The following is a 17292-nucleotide window of genomic DNA, read 5'->3' on the forward strand; positions in this document are numbered from 1 at the left end:
TCTAAGGACACCATTGAGTGAGTGATGGGGAAAGATAGTGACCGGCTCTAAGGACGCCATAGCAATGCAGTAGCTGAGTGAGTGATGGGGGCAAGATGGTGGTCAGCCTCTAAGGACGCCATAGCAATGCTGTAGCTGAGTGAGTGATAGGGGCAGGATAGTGGTCAGCCCTAAGGACGCCATAGCAATGCAGTGGCTGAGTGAGTGATGGGGCAAGACAGTGGCCAGCCTCTAAGGACGCGATAGCAATGCAGTAGCTGAGTGAGTGATGGGGGCAGGATAGTGGTCAGCCTCCAAGGACGCCATAGCAATGCAGTAGCTGAGTGAGTGATGGGGGCAGGATAGTGGTCAGCCTCTAAGGACGCCATAGCAATGCAGTAGCTGAGTGAGTGATGGGGCAGGATAGTGGTCAGCCTCTAAGGACGCCATAGCAATGCAGTAGCTGAGTGAGTGATGGGGGCAGGATAGTGGTCGGCCTCTAAGGATGCCATAGCAATGCAGTAGCTGAGTGAGTGATGGGAGAAGATAGTGACCGGCCCTAAGGATGCCATAGCAATGTAGTAGCTGAGTGAGTGATGGGGGCAGGATAGTGGTCAGCCTCTAAGGATGCCATAGCAATGCAGTAGCTGAGTGAGTGGTGGGGGCAGGATAGTGGTCGGCCTCTAAGGATGCCATAGCAATGCAGTAGCTGCGTGAGTGATGGGGGCAAGATAGTGGTCAGCCTCTAAGGCCGCCATAGCAATGCAGTAGCTGAGTGAGTGATGGAGGCAGGATAGTGGTCAGCCTCTAAGGACGCCACAACAATGCAGTGGCTGAGTGAGTGATGGGGCAAGACAGTGGCCAGCCTCTAAGGACGCAATAGCAATGCAGTAGCTGAGTGAGTGATGGGGGCAGGATAGTGGTCAGCCTCCAAGGACGCCATAGCAATGCAGTAGCTGAGTGAGTGATGGGGACAGGATAGTGGTCAGCCTCTAAGGACGCCATAGCAATGCAGTAGCTGAGTGAGTGATGGGGCAGGATAGTGGTCAGCCTCTAAGGACGCCATAGCAATGCAGTAGCTGAGTGAGTGATGGGGGCAGGATAGTGGTCGGCCTCTAAGGATGCCATAGCAATGCAGTAACGGAGTGAGTGATGGGGGCAGGATAGTAATCAGCCTCTAAGGACGCCATAGCAATGCAGTAGCTGAGTGAGTGATGGGGGCAGGATAGTGGTCAGCCTCTAAGGCCGCCATAGCAATGCAGTAGCTGAGTGAGTGATGGGAGCAGATAGTGACCGGCCCTAAGGATGCCATAGCAATGTAGAAGCTGAGTGAGTGATGGGGGCAGGATAGTGGTCAGCCTCTAAGGATGCCATAGCAATGCAGTAGCTGAGTGAGTGATGGGGGCAGGATAGTGGTCGGCCTCTAAGGATGCCATAGCAATGCAGTAGCTGAGTGAGTGATGGGGGCAAGATAGTGGTCAGCCTCTAAGGCCGCCATAGCAATGCAGTAGCTGAGTGAGTGATGGAGGCAGGATAGTGGTCAGCCTCTAAGGACGCCATAGCAATGCAGTAGCTGAGTGAGTGATGGGCAAGATAGTGGCCAGCCTCTAAGGCCGCCATAGCAATGCAGTAGCTGAGTGAGTGATGGGGGCAGGATAGTGGTCAGCCTCTAAGGACGCCATAGCAATGCAGTAGCTAAGTGAGTGATGGGGGCAGGATAGTGGCCAGCCTCTAAGGCCGCCATAGCAATGCAGTAGCTGAGTGAGTGATGGGGGCAGGATGGTGGTCAGCCTCTAAGGATGCCATAGCAATGCAGTAGCTGAGTGAGTGATGGGGGCAGGATAGTGGTCGGCCTCTAAGGATGCCATAGCAATGAAGTAGCTGAGTGAGTGATGGGGGCAGATAGTGACCGGCCCTAAGGACGCCATAGCAAAGCAGTAGCTGAGTGAGTGATGGGGGCAGGATTGTGGTCAGCCTCTAAGGCCGCCATAGCAATGCAGTAGCTGAGTGAGTGATGGGGGCAAGATAGTGGCCAGCCTCTAAGGACGACATAGCAATGCAGTAGCTGAGTGAGTGATGGGGGCAGGATAGTGGTCAGCCTCTAAGGACGACATAGCAATGCAGTAGCTGAGTGAGTGATGGGGGCAGATAGGGGCCAGCCTCTAAGGACGCCATAGCAATGCAGTAGCTGAGTGAGTGATGGGGGCAGGATAGTGGTCAGCCTCTAAGGACGCCATAGCAATGCAGTAGCTGAGTGAGTGATGGGGGCAGATAGTGACCGGCCCTAAGGATGCCATAGCAATGCAGTAGCTGAGTGAGTGATGGGGGCAAGATAGTGGCCAGCCTCTAAGGACGCCATTGAGTGAGTGATGGGGCAAGATAGTGGCCAGCCTCTAAGGAGGCCATTGAGTGAGTGATGGGGGCAGGATAGTGGTCAGCCTCTAAGGATGCCATTGAGTGAGTGATGGGGCAGGATAGTGGTCAGCCTCTAAGGATGCCATTGAGTGAGTGATGGGGCAGGATAGTGGTCAGCCTCTAAGGACGCCATTGAGTGAGTGATGGGGGCAGGATAGTGGCCAGCCTCTAAGGATGCCATTGAGTGAGTGATGGGGCAGGATAGTGGTCAGCCTCTAAGGACGCCATTGAGTGAGTGATGGGGCAGGATAGTGGTCAGCCTCTAAGGACGCCATTGAGTGAGTGATGGGGGCAGGATAGTGGTCAGCCTCTAAGGACGCCATTGAGTGAGTGATGGGGCAGGATAGTGGTCAGCCTCTAAGGACGCCATTGAGTGAGTGATGGGGGCAGGATAGTGGTCAGCCTCTAAGGACGCCATTGAGTGAGTGATGGGGGCAGGATAGTGGTCAGCCTCTAAGGACGCCATTGAGTGAGTGATGGGGCAGGATAGTGGTCAGCCTCTAAGGATGCCATTGAGTGAGTGATGGGGCAGGATAGTGGTCAGCCTCTAAGGACGCCATTGAGTGAGTGATGGGGGCAGGATAGTGGTCAGCCTCTAAGGACGCCATTGAGTGAGTGATGGGGGCAGGATAGTGGTCAGCCTCTAAGGATGCCATTGAGTGAGTGATGGGGCAGGATAGTGGTCAGCCTCTAAGGACGCCATTGAGTGAGTGATGGGGCAGGATAGTGGTCAGCCTCTAAGGACGCCATTGAGTGAGTGATGGGGCAGGATAGTGGTCAGCCTCTAAGGATGCCATTGAGTGAGTGATGGGGGCAGGATAGTGGTCAGCCTCTAAGGACGCCATTGAGTGAGTGATGGGGGCAGATAGTGACCGGCCCTAAGGACGCCATAGCAATGCATTAGCTGAGTGAGTGATGGGGGCAGGATAGTGGTCAGCCTCTAAGGAGGCCATTGAGTGAGTGATGGAGCAGGATAGTGGTCAGCCTCTAAGGACGCCATTGAGTGAGTGATGGGGCAGGATAGTGGTCCGCCTCTAAGGACGCCATTGAGTGAGTGATGGGGGCAGGATAGTGGTCAGCCTCTAAGGACGCCATTGAGTGAGTGATGGGGGCAGATAGTGACCGGCCCTAAGGACGCCATAGCAATGCATTAGCTGAGTGAGTGATGGGGGCAGGATAGTGGTCAGCCTCTAAGGAGGCCATTGAGTGAGTGATGGAGCAGGATAGTGGTCAGCCTCTAAGGACGCCATTGAGTGAGTGATGGGGCAGGATAGTGGTCAGCCTCTAAGGACGCCATTGAGTGAGTGATGGGGGCAGGATAGTGGTCAGCCTCTAAGGACGCCATTGAGTGAGTGATGGGGGCAGGATAGTGGTCAGCCTCTAAGGACGCCATTGAGTGAGTGATGGGGGCAGGATAGTGGTCAGCCTCTAAGGACGCCATTGAGTGAGTGATGGGGGCAGGATAGTGGTCAGCCTCTAAGGACGCCATTGAGTGAGTGATGGGGGCAGGATAGTGGTCAGCCTCTAAGGACGCCATTGAGTGAGTGATGGGGGCAGGATAGTGGTCAGCCTCTAAGGACGCCATTGAGTGAGTGATGGGGGCAGGATAGTGGTCAGCCTCGTTAGCAGCTGGAGCTGGGGATTTGGATTTGTTTGCATAGAGCTTTGTGCCAAAGCGCTCAACAGAAGAAAAGAAATGAGCATTACATTCAGGAAAATACAGTGTAAACATAGATAGCAGTTAACTGGGAAGTTGGGATAATAGGTAGGTCTTCAGAATATGTCAAAAAAGGTAGCAGGCGCTCCTCTCCAGAAAGAACATGGCATGATAGCCTGTTCTGAGATGGGAGTTTGCAGCACACGCTTTTTGCTCACTGTACCTTTCACAGATGGGAAATATCCATTTGCATATCAGTCTTTGCCCCGCCCACAGGTTATCATGCCATGTTCTTTCTGGAGAGGAGCGCCTGCTACCTTCTTTGAAATATTTGCAAGGGACTTGGGGTGTATGGGGTTGCAGGTGGTCTCTCTTGTTCAGAGAGGAATTGCCGTAGCATTTCGGTGCTGGACTGCCCATGTGGGCGGGACAAAGACTGATGTGCAAATGGATATTTCCCATCTGTGAAAGGTACAGTGAGCAAAAAGCGTGTGCTGCAAACTCTCGTCTCAGAAGAGGTTGTCATGCCATGTTCTTTCTGGAGAGGAGCGCCTGCTACCTTCTTTGAAAGGTCTTCAGAATAGTTTGAAAGATACGGAGAAAGGTAGCAGAAGGAAGAGAAGAGGGAGAGAGTCCCAAAGCTTTGGGGCAAGCAATGCGAAGGACCGACAACGTGAAGAACGCAGAGGGTTCTGGGGACAGAAATGAGGAATCAGTGCTGGGGGCGTAAAGCACGTGCAGGGCAGTAGTGAGCAATTAATGAAGAGAGGTAGAGAGGGGCGACACCATGGATACACTTGAAAATAGAGAGAAAATGGAAGAGACGACAAGATGTAAAGGGAAGAAGAGACACGTCACACAGAGAGGAAGAGATAGAAGAAGGAGGAGGGAGGGAATGAAGAAGACGAGCGGATGAGTTATGCACAGACCGAAGAGGGGTACGGTGGGAGTCAGGGGGGCCAAGAGGAATAGCAGAGCCTTACTCAGGAAACAGACCAGAAGAAGCTTCGAAGCGTGAAAGGAGAGCTACAGAGGGGCACGCCCCGGATGCTGAAGAGAGCATAGCGTCAGGAGGGGCAGGGGAAGCAAGAGGGAGGGGTCACAAATGACACCCAGGTTACGGCCAGAAGGGGGAAAGAGGGGCAGGGAGGAAAGAGGGGGAGGTGTGAGGGGGGATTCAGCTAGCAGGGAAGAAAAGAACCTCCGTTTGTGAGGGATTAAGACGAAGGAAATGGGACAGCACCCAAGATTGGACTGCAGACACACAGAGACAGTTAGAGACAGCAGAGTGCAATGCACTAGAGAAAGAGGAAAACGAGAAGACGTGGGCGTGGTCAGCATGAGGATGTAGCCATGAGGGATGGATGCGAGCAGCACAGCTCTGCCCTTGAAGCAGGAGAGTGAGAGTGGCCAGGACGAGAAGAGAGGGGGCCAACACGGCGTTCTCGGCCGTGCACTCAAAGATGGCACTGTAGGCAACCCTGGCATGGCCCAGACCAGTACCTATGGGATCTGCGTGGCCACCCTGGGGGGTGGGGGGGCCTATGACACTGATGATGGCACCCAGTGGCATGGACGATTAGAACCACAATGAAGAGCGTGCAGCTGACTCTGACTGATAAGAACCGAGTGGATGGACCTTCCGAGAAGGAGCATTGCATTATTTCATAAATGTAGAAGTATATGAAGGACTACACACATACCTTTCAAACTGTACTTGCAAAATAAGAATATCTATTTACAATAAAATTCATAACTATCTAAGCAGCACATAATTAAATGCAAGGAACCAATTCTAGTCACATAACAAACCCACTCGCTAAGCTATAAATATAAATGGTCACAAAAAGTACAGCCGAGTGTCAAAAAGCGGCCCCCCACTACAAAGAGTGGGGCATGAGTGGCACCCTTGTCTCAGCTTTATATGGGGGACCCCAGAATATCAGGCCACATTCCCCTGAGGACAAATAGCATGGCGGTGCCACTCCTGCGGGGTACAGTAAGGCCCCAATCCTGCATTTCACCACAACCCCACTGGGATCTCGGACTCTAGGCCCCCAAATGGCAGGGGCACAAGAGGCCATATTATATTGGAAGACCACGGATAGAGATGTCCATTCCCGCTCTAGGAGTTTCCACTCAGTGCCTTTGCAAGGCCCGAAAGGTGTAATTACTGCAGCTTTGCCAGAAGTCCTCCTAAAATGCAAGCGTGTCCTTCATGCAGCGATATTAGGAAGCCAAGCCGCCAAGGTGGGCCGCCGGGGTGTCCTCACGCGTGCTCCCCAGCGGCGTGCTATTGTAACAGTAAATCCTGGTCCACCAATAGAAATCCATGGAGCTTTGTCCAGATTGTGTAAGTGCACCTGCTTACTAACAGGACTACACAACTCTAGAACAGGCGATTTGCGACACACATCTAATGAACTTAAAACCAACCTCAATTCCCGGGCATGGACGTTAGTCCTTGGAATATAACAACACTTTTCTGATGTCATCACCCACTATTTTCAGGAGAAGTGTGTGTGTGGCCGTGATCCTCTGATAGAAAGCACTTTATAGTGTCTGGACGGAAAGCTCTCAGATTAAGCGCTTCCTTCTGTCCTGGGGCAAAACTGCACTTTGCAAGATTGAATTTCTGGCTGCGCTGACTCCCATAATCCTTCCAAAGTTGATACACTGAGTGCTCGTAAATTCAGTAATAACAGTATCTTTTTTTTACAGTGCTTGGAAGCTGGAGGAATCTGGTATGACGCACTATCTGAACACCTGATATCATTATTAGAAAAGCCCTCTCTAAGCAGAGGTTGTTGAGCTTGTAAAATGTGCCCAAACCTAGTTCCCCGGTTGTCCGCCCTTGTACCATTCTGAACTTACACTCAGTTCATATTAAGAAGCTTTTGTAAGATAACCCATCCATGAGATCTTCCTAGATATGACGGTGCATTGATCAAATTGAGGTTGGCAAACCGACCACGGTTTGTGATAATGGCCAATTTACGCAGTCACAAATACAATATCTGCGCGTCGATTGATGAATGGGATGTGTGTGGGAGAACTCGGCGCATCATTGATGGGGAAGTGAACGGTATGAACGCAGAGGTCAGGAGTCGCTGGGCGCCATGATGGAGAGAAATTGTCTAAGCAAGATCTGGATATCACTGTGGAAATGAACCAATATGAGGATGGCTTAGCGATATCTTGCTCGCAAAAGAGGCTGAGCGAGGGCAGCCGATAGGCCATGGCTGGCGACAGAGGCTAGTGTGTAGGACGCGTCTTGCCGCACTCTCATGTGTGCAAAGTCCACAGCGGCTCCTGATGTGCTAAGGATCTCCCTGCACTCCTGCACCCTAAATCGGGTGCCCACCTGGAAAGTATTTATCCAGATCATTTGGAAATTGATGGTAAGAGGCCAAATAAATATGGGGGCCTCCTTGTATGAAGGCCCATACACAGAGCTTACCCTTGTTTTCCGCCTTGAGCTCCTCCAGGAGTAGGTCGTTCTGCCGGTTGCCCAGGACGAAGGCCAGGAAGGAGAGGATGAGCGCGTTGAGGATTCCGATGATGGCCAAGATGTAGGCCCAGCGGACCGAGCAGTCGCCCAGCGCGTACTTGCCCGTCTTGTCCCCGCACATGTCGCGGATGGTCTCCGCGTCCCAGCCGTCCGGGAAGATCATACAGCCGAGCACCAGGCAGAGAGCTGCAAATGGAAGCGCCATGGAGGAGGTAGGTGGGAGAGGACCATAGGACCAGAGGACCAGAGGACCAAAGGACCAGAGGACCATAGGTAGGTAGAAGGAGGCAAAGGAGGAAACAAAGGAAGCAGAGGACGAAAGGGTGGGAGCATAGATGGAGAGAGATAGAAAGAGAGAAATAGAGAGAGAAAGGGAGAGAGGGACAGAGAGGACCATACGACCAGAGGTAGGTGGAAGGAGGCAAAGGAGGAAACAAAGGAAGCCGAGCGTGAGAAGAATAGAGGGAGAGAGATAGAAAGAGAGAAATATAGAGAGAAGGAGACAGAGAGAGAAGGGGTAGAGAGAAAGAGACAAAGAGAGAAAGAGACAGAGAGATAGAAAGAGAGAGATAGAAAGAGAAAGCGAGGGAGATATAGAGAGTGAGAGAGACAGTGAAAGAGGGACAGAGAGAGAAATAGATAGAGAGCGATAGAAAAAGAGAAATAGAGAGAGCAAGAGAGAGACAGAGAGAACGGGACAGAGAGAAAGAGGGAGATAGAAAGAGAAAAAGAGGGAAATATAGAAAGCGAGAGAGAGAGAACGAGACAGAGAAAGAGACAGTGATAGAAAGAGAGAAAGCGAGACACAGAGAGAGAAGGGGAGAGAGAAAGACACAAAGAGAGAACGAGAGAGAGAGAAAGAGAGGGAGAGATAGAGAGTGAGAGAGAGAGTGAGAGAGAGACAGAGAGAGAAAGAGGGAGATAGAAAGAGAAAAAGAAAGGGACATATAGAAAGTGAGAGAGAGAAAGAGAGAGACATAGAGAGAAGGAGACAGAGAACGAGACAGAGAAAGAGACAGGAAGATAGAGAGAGAGAAAAGGAAAGGTAGAGAGAGAAAGAAAGAGACACAGAGAGAGAAAGAGGGAGATAGAAAGAGAGAAAGATAGGGAGAGATAGAAAGTGAGAGAGATAGAGATACAGAGAGAGAAGGAGAAGGAGATTGAAAGAGAGAGAGAGAGAGACAGAGAAAGAAAGAGACAGGGAAATAGACAGCGAGAGTGTGTTGAGAGAGGGAGAGAGAGAGAGAGAGAGAGAGAGAAAGAGAGAGAAAGAGAGAGAAAGAGAGAGAAAGAGAGATAGAGAGAGATAGAGAGAGAGAGAGAGAGAGAGAGAGAGAGAGAGAGAGAGAGAGAGAGAGACAAAGAGCAACATGGTTAGTGAAAATAATAATGATAACGAATTGGTTAATAACATTAACATTGACAAACATATGTGCACTTGCCACACAAAGTGAATTGTCTCTTTTCTATCATAATCTAGTTGTTACTCTAACACCAGCTGAAAGGTAACCCTTGTGCCTCCCTACATAAAGATCTGACTGGGCTTGTCACCCGCAGGCGCCCAATTCACTGAGCTCTCGTGCCAGCACAGATAGTAGTTTGCAAGACTGTTAGCAGATTAACACGTGTGTTGCTATTGCTAAGCACGGTGTGCTGACGGGGAACGGCAGCCAGCACTTTATTTTGGTTTGACGTTGGCGCCCCCCCCTTGCTGCTCCTCACTACCTCACCGGCTCTAGTACTGTTTTATCACAAGAAGAACAAGGGACCTTTTACACAGTGGTTGCCTATCGGGACCACGCGCCAAAATCCTGCTGAAGACAAAGCTTCCACTAAAAAGGCCAGACTTTCTGCAGACAGCATCGGAGCAGGCAGCCACGTACACACCGAGGCTGCTCCAGACTCACTGAACCCTATGAGCAGAGCCGGCGGGCTGGGGCCGAAGTGTGGGCAGCACAATGGATACACTAATAAATCAAACCCAAAATTGCTCCTGGATCCAGTGCTTTAAGTCGGCCAGCCCCGGCAGTCTCCCAAAAGTGGGGTTGAGCCGGGGCCCTGCCGGGGCCCCCAGTCCCACCACAACATTGGCGGTATGCATTATCCCGTTGCGGCCGCAGCCGCAACGGGAAATGCGCCTGCCATTAGGCCAAGCAAACTGACAGAAGTGTTGGCCAGCCACAGCATCGCTGTAGCTGGTTGGCACTTCTGTCAGTCACTGTAACTTCCTCTGGTGACCCCTCGCATATGGGGTTACTAGAGGAAGTTACTGTGCCTTTGTTTTCCCAGGTCACTGAGGCGTCTTTAACACTCGGCGAACCTGGGGACTCCTCGACATATTTCGAGGTTTATAAACGATGGCTTGAAAAGTGAACAATTCAAGCTATCTTTTGCTTTGCCTACGGATAAAGACGCCTCAGGCTTTGTCCTTCAGGAAAGCTTTATAAAAGATGGCTTGAATTGTGCACTTTTTAAGCCATCTTTTATAAACATAGAAATGTTTAACAAAGATGGCTTGGAAAGTACACAAACCATAAGGAACACACACAAATATATAAATGCTATCATTTGTGTGCTTACCTTGCTATGGTTTATATACTTTTCAAGCCATCTTTTATAAACATAGAAATATGCTACATATTTCAATGTTTATGAAAGATGGCTTGAAAAGTGCACAAACCATAGGAAGGTACACATACAAATATATAAAATGTTTGCATACCTTACTATGGTTTGTGTAAGTTTTTAAGGCCACGCCTATCCCACTAGCCACGCCCCCAAATGAGGACCCGCCTCAATTTCTTACTCCACTTAAAGCCCTGCCTATATCTAGGTGTGGGATTTGTGAAACATGAACCTAGCTGGGAAGGCATGGCACACTATGCATAGAGGAAGCAAACGGGACTCAAACCGAGAGATCACCATCTTGTGACAAACAGTGACAACGATCTCACATGGAACTACATTGTAAGTTGTCTGACTAATTTGCATACCCAGAATACATTGCTCTGTGGCTCTGAAGTGGGGTGATCTTCCAAATATGTCTACTAGGTAGTGCTGTAGCATGTGTGATTTGTGAATATTGAAATGGCCTATTCTACTCTCTCGTTTAAGGTGAAGGGGTTATTTCTAGCATTTCGTTGAAACCACAATAATAGTGATGGCGTTTGGTACACTTGGATCTCAGGTGTTGTGAAACCTGACAGAAAGCGCTACAAAACACACCAAGGAGCTGACGAAGATGACAGTGGGAGACCTATCAAGAAAAGGAATATTGGGGGAAAAAAATCCTGACTAATCTTAAAATATATCTTGGATTCAGGAACTTGAGACAAATGTGAGCATTATAAAAAAGGGAAATTTGTGGCTATGTTTGTGTGTCTGTTCGAAATGTTTGGCATACTTCCCAACATGCTACAAGCCTGAAATTTGGCATGTGGGTAGGTTCCATGGTGTAGACAGTGTAAAAAGTATTAAATATACCTTTGTCTGATTTTTGCGGCCTACAATGCTTGGATATGTGTGTGTCTGTTCTAAATGTTCAGCATACTTCCCAACATGCTACACACCTGCAACGTGGCATGTGGGCAGCTTCCATGGTGTAGGCATTGTAATGTATTCTTTTTTAAGAGGTCTGCCATGCTTACCCCTGGCTCTTCGTGCTATAGTTCTGCCCTAGTTCTACGTTACTTGTTCCTAAAGTTCAGCAGTTCATGAAACCTTCATTAGTTCATTGTTCCTAAACTTTCCACACTATCAGCATTCTAGCTGACAATAGCAGCACTCACTTTTGAAGTCATGTGGGTGACACAATACGGTGCTTTTGTAGTAATTCGGGAGACAGGAAACGGTGCACGTCTCTTCAATACTGTCTGCAATGACATTGGGCCTCATTACAATTTTGGCAGTCTGGTAACTACAGTACCGGTAAGCTTGCCGGTACCGTAGTTATCAGACCGGCAAACTACGAGTTCTGCTCGCGAGTGCTTTCCTGCCGCCAGGACTGGCGTGACGGGTGTATCGGCACCCGCGAGCAGAGCATTTCGGATGCACCGGCACCATTCACGAATGGTGCCGGTGCATCCGGCTTCCCCATTCCCATTGAGTCCCATGGGGAATAATATTTTCCGGCACCAGCGAATGGGCAATTACCGGGTCCGGTGGGGCCGTAATGACCCGGTAATTGCCATTCATGGGTGCCGGAATTCTTTTCAAATTTGGCAGCAGCCTGCCGGTTTTACTGGCAAGGCTACCGCCAAACTTGTAATGAGGCCCATTGTTTGTCACATCGTGGCAAATCTCTCATGAAAATTACAGAAACTTAATTTCCCATAGAAATTGATGAATGCATGCCATCTCAACAGTACGAAGCTTACATGCTTCAACCGTACACGTACGCATACGCGTACGCGTACGCGTACAGCACTTCAAGCTTACATGCTTCAGCCCTACACGTACAGCACTTATGTTGAGGTAGCTGATGCCTCTGCAGTACATCCAGACACCAATAATGGTGCTGCACAATCTCAACGCTCCAACTCCAAGTACCTGGAATCGATTTACGTGATTCATGCTTTTCTGATGGTCCGATTCATGGGGCTTGCTCCAGAGTTGGAAACAAAGACAATTTGTTTGCACCAGCTCCTACCAGAAAGACTAGCAATATTCTCTACAAAGAAGCATTGGTTTAGTTAATTGAATAAACTTCAAACTAGGACTGAAGGAGGATTTACCGTGCAAAGCACGGGTACACCAGCTAGTACTAGATAAAGTGAAGGGGCGTGCATTGTATAGACAGGCATGGGAGGGATGTGCTGCCACCGGCATGGATACCCACTCACAGTGGAATTCTAGCAAAGAGGCTATTGGAAAAAGCAGCGCATGAAGCACCAAAAAGAGATCAAACAGTTCTTGAAATCCCAAGCAGTGTGGTGGAAACCAAGGAACTGGTTAAATGGAAAATCAAGTGGAAATGGCAAAGGCGTTGGGATAACAGAGAGAAAGATAGGCAGACTAAGAGCGGGCACAGAGTCTTAAAGGATCGGCCATACAAAATAGAGAAAAGGGACATTACAAACTGCGACTCTGCCCAGTGATATGATAGGTTATTTATAACATGCTTAATACCCAGAGGTTTCTAAGTGAGGACCCCGGGGATCGTACCTGTGTTGCTCTGCGTGGTCTTGCTTCCAAGGCGAGCACGTTGCCTCTGAGCTATCCTCCCGAGGCACAGAAACAGTGGTGTATTATGCATGACGAATGAACTTAATAGATTTTTAAGTGCAGGTAGGTGGAACGGCAGCTGTGTTAGGGATGTGACCATGATGGCCCATGATGGATGTGAGAGACAGAGGCCAGTTAGAAGCGAGGGATTAATGTTAGCTCAAAGAAATATGAGAAGTAGGTTAAGAGGGTAAGTCAGAGGCGAGGAGTTAGGCTTTTAGTTTGGTTTTGAGCAAATCGTGGGGACTGTTTGTCGGATGTCCAGGGGAAGATAATTCCATGCAAGTGGAGCAGGAAGAGCAAAAGAGCGGGAGCGAGAGGAAGCCCAGGGAGGGCGAGGTGCCACAAGGGTAGTCGAGGAAGCAGAGCAGAGATTAAGAGAAGGCTTGTAGAGTTGCATAGAGGAGGATAGATGCGGTGGTGCCTTACCCTGGATAGATTTGTGAACCAGGAGAAGCATCAGCCTTGTTCTCCACGGCATTGTCATTTCTCTTTCGATGAGATGTCGGTACTGATGAGGAGCACCTGCATTATTTTTCTTATTCAGGTGGATGTGAGTTGCTTAATGTGTCTTTTTTGGCTCTGCTGATCAGAGATGAACAAACATCTCTAATCCAGAGAGTATACAGTATTCTTACGTTGCAGCTCTACAGTGGTCTAGTGGTGGAAATCTTGGAAAGCAAAGCATTTTTCTCTCTTTGTTCTCCAAGACAGAGCGAAGGAGGCTCCCAGTAAAAGCTTCGCTACAGAGAACCTGATGAGAATATCTGGATAACTTGCAACATGTTGCACATTAGGGATGTACAAATACAAATAAATATGGGTTATTAATGACTGATATTATAACATGACAACTGAGCTGCAACAGCAACATTATTACAAATAATCTAGGATTTTGGAACGTTCGATGTCCTTTCATTGCACAATTTTTTTTTTTTGCAGGGTATTTCACTGCAAATTTTTGAATGAAAAAACCCATAGAATTTTTTAGGGGGGGGGTTAGAAAAATATATACATGCGGTGTGGGTGTTTGTGAATACATAAATAATTAAAGGGAATGGGGGGTTGGGTGGAACCCCCCAAAAATAATGTTTAAAAAATGTGATTGGTTGTTTTGTTAAAAGAATCACGGTAAAAAACCCTGGAAAAAACATCCCACGCTGAAATGCCATGGAACCGGAGGAGCATTAGATGAAGTGATAGGAAATTAATAAATCATAAGTAAGCCTGTTTTTTTTTTAACAATGTTATTATACTGTCAGTAAGTTGCCACGACATGATGAAAGAGCACAAATTCTGAATCCGCTGGAAGTTCCTTATTCACAAACTTCACCAACTGAGACATGTCGGCCTAGGACTCTATGAGAGTGTCACCAGCAGAGACAGGATTTATTTTCCTTAAATTCTTTACCGTGCCACATGCCCATGGGCAACAGGGCACACGAAAAACATAGACAAGATGGGGCAGCAGATTCAAAGTCGAGGGGGCGGGGGTGCGGTTCGCTAAATGACATTGAGGCGGCCTGGTTTAAGGTTGAATATGTGGGTCTTTGTTATTTTCTTAGAACTCTTGCTGTTCTAAGTCGCAGTGGAAGACTATTCCTCACTGGGGGTGCCTGGACGTCGAAGCTAGTGCTGCCAAATCTGACTAATTTAAACCTGGGTTGCATTAGCTTGAACTGGTGCCGAGACCGTACGTTATGTCTTGGTCGGCTTGCTTTATGCGGTCTGTGAGATATTTGGGAGCCGTGTTGTTCCAACATTTGGAGGCAAAGGTAAGGAGCTTGTGTGTAATTCTATGCTTCATGGGGAGCCAGTGAAGGTCCCTCCTGGCGTTGGTTATGTGGTCTCGTCGAAAGAGACCATGAATTGCATGAACAGAACCGTTTTGGGTGACTTGGAGTGCTTAGATGTTGGCTTGGGACATACCAAGCAGAAAGGTGTTGCAGTAGTCCAGTGCAGTCCAGTGCAGTCGCTAGTAGGGACCTACTGCTGATGGAAATGTAAGGGCCTATGTGGTTGAGCAGTTTGGTGATGTAACCGCACGTGGTCCGAATATGTGCGACCTTTAGTCTCATCCTGAGCTCGAAGTCAAAGACGACGCCCAGACTCTTTACGCTCTTGGCCACTGTGATTCTACTGCCAGCAATAATGAAGCTCTCGTACTCGGGAGTGAATGTTTTTCAGTCTTAGCCCTGATGAGACGATCAAGAGCTATGTCTTATCCCTGTTGAGGGCAAGCAAGTTAGATGCTATCCACGCCTAGATGGCCTCAAAGATGGTATTGAGGGCAAGGGAATCCTGAGGGTAAACACCTGACAGCTGGAGGACGACCTGGGTGTCATCAGCGTAGTTGGTATATTGCACACCCAGGTAATCTAGGAGGCTGAGCCGGGGCGTAATGCAAAGGTTAAATATTGAGGGGGCGATACATGAACGCTGCTGGATATCACAGGTCATGGCTGCTGGGGAAGAGCTGGCTTCATCTGTTGCTACACTAGTATTCCGGGGCCCCATAAGGAAGGTAATCCACTGCGCGGCAGGCTGGAGCAAGTAGGCTGGTCCCTTAATCCGGTCACCAACAAGGAGTGGGTGACCAGATCAAGGGCCGCCGAGAGATCCAGAAGCATGGGTAGGGTTGGTTGACCTCTGTCCACAATGCTGATGAGGTTGGACTTGAGATCCAGCACAGCATTCTCAGTGCCGTGTCTGACTCTGTAGCCCGACTGCCACGAGCCCAGGATATCATTGCTTTCAATTCCTGGAACTGGATATATGTCACACGTTCCATGATTTTTTTCCGTAGAAAGGGCAAGTTTGTTATAGATCGACAGATTTTGGCTATCGATGGGTCCAGGTTGCTCTTTTTCAGTAAGGGCGTGATACACGCTTCCGTTAACGTGAGCGGGACACTGCCTTCACTGAACGAGAGGTTAATCAATTTAGTGGTCAATGAGAACGTCATAAGCTGAGACATGACCATTTAGGACTATGAGAGCATAACCAGCTGAGATATTTTATTTTAAGGGTCCCAATTGGAGTGTCTGAAAGCACTCCATAGAGGTACAAGTCTTGGAGTAAGACTGAATATGGATGGGCTCTTATCAAAAGAGATACTTACCCTCCAAAGGACTGAAACAGGGCTGCCCATTGGCCCCCACACTTTTAAATCTTTTTTTGTCAGATTTGGGAAACACACTAAGTCAGGCAAGGAGTTTCCCGCCAGAATTGGGAGGCAGGCTCTTCAGAAGACTTTTATACGCTGATGACTTAGTATTTTTGGACCAAACTGCGGTTGGGCTGCAGCGTCAATTACGTAGATTGGAGGAATATTTCAAGATAAATTACCTCTTCAACCAACTTGCTTTACGTGGGTTGGCGAGTGTAGAACAAGTCATGTGTGTGTGTGTGCGTACACTCACAAGCAGTATAGAAACCCCATCTGAGGAACTCTTATGCAGCAGAACCTTAATGATGACTAATCAGGCAAAAACTATTGACAGAAAATGTGGGCGTTTTTCCTTGTAGCCAGTCTTTTTTCTATTTTTTGATTGTGTATTGAATTTAGACACGAATGGACCCGAAGGCATGATGGCGCATACAAACAAACAACACAGAAATTAAACAACATAAAACATAAATGGAATCCCTGACAAATCTGTGACAAAAGCCCTAAGCAAATGCTAGATAAATTGGCAAAACAACTAAATATGACAGATCAATTCAAAACAATGTTCAGCTTGGAATGCAGTGATAGATGCTTCACATTAATAATCCTGTGCAGAAACAAAGGTAACCTTTTGGAGCCACATCCCACCACAATACAATCCGTGTTATCTGAGCTGCACCAGTTCTCAATCTGAGTTCTCCGAAGGACCCTTAGGTCCTGAGGTCTGACACAGTTAGGAGCCACTTTTATATTGAGCCATGCAAAAAAGGTGTTTTTTAGAGCTTCCCTTGATTCAAACTGGCCCGGCTCCAAGCAGGTAACTTCCTCGATAACCTACACCTATCTACGCGATCAAAAGCCTGTACTAAATCCACAAAGGCCACATATGTTTTTGCTTTGCCTTCCAAGGCCCTAATCGTAACAATGTTTAAAATCATTAGATTCCATGGAAATCAATAGAAGGCAACCAGATTGACTAGTTTAAAGACAGTCATTCTGATTGGTCTGGAGCCAGGAACATCTTTACAGCCACCATTTGGCCTACAGATGCTATGGTGAAAAAGCCTTAAAAAAGAAGCACTCTGCAGCCTTTCTGCCCCCACACTATGAAGGTGTGGTGGGCCAGAGGGGTCAAATAGAGACCCCAAACCCAGTCCAGGTGTTCGTCCCAGCTCTTGCCCTGCTTGAAGCAGCCAGTCTGGGGGCATGAACTTGGTCCGAGGGAGTAGTGGTGGTGCATGGGCCCACAATGGCCCCTGGGCGGGGGGACAGAGCATGACCAGTGCTATGTTGGTGCCTAGCGCATAGCCAAGGACTATGGCCCAGGCTAACTGAGCA

General features: G+C 48.7%; 1 protein-coding gene across 2 annotated transcripts in view; it reads right to left on the minus strand.

Moving 5' to 3' along the window:
* LHFPL4 (LHFPL tetraspan subfamily member 4) overlaps positions 1–17292 on the minus strand; it is a 661308-nt gene that overhangs the window by 116183 nt on the left and 527833 nt on the right. For both annotated transcript variants that reach the window (XM_069643240.1, XM_069643239.1), the window contains exon 2: positions 7512–7748. In XM_069643240.1, coding sequence (XP_069499341.1) covers positions 7512–7748 — 237 coding nt within the window. The remainder of the gene's footprint in view (positions 1–7511; positions 7749–17292) is intronic.

Source organism: Ambystoma mexicanum, chromosome 2p (assembly GCF_040938575.1).
Source record: "Ambystoma mexicanum isolate Mex_15411 chromosome 2p, UKY_AmexF1_1, whole genome shotgun sequence".
NCBI lineage: Eukaryota > Metazoa > Chordata > Amphibia > Caudata > Ambystomatidae > Ambystoma > Ambystoma mexicanum.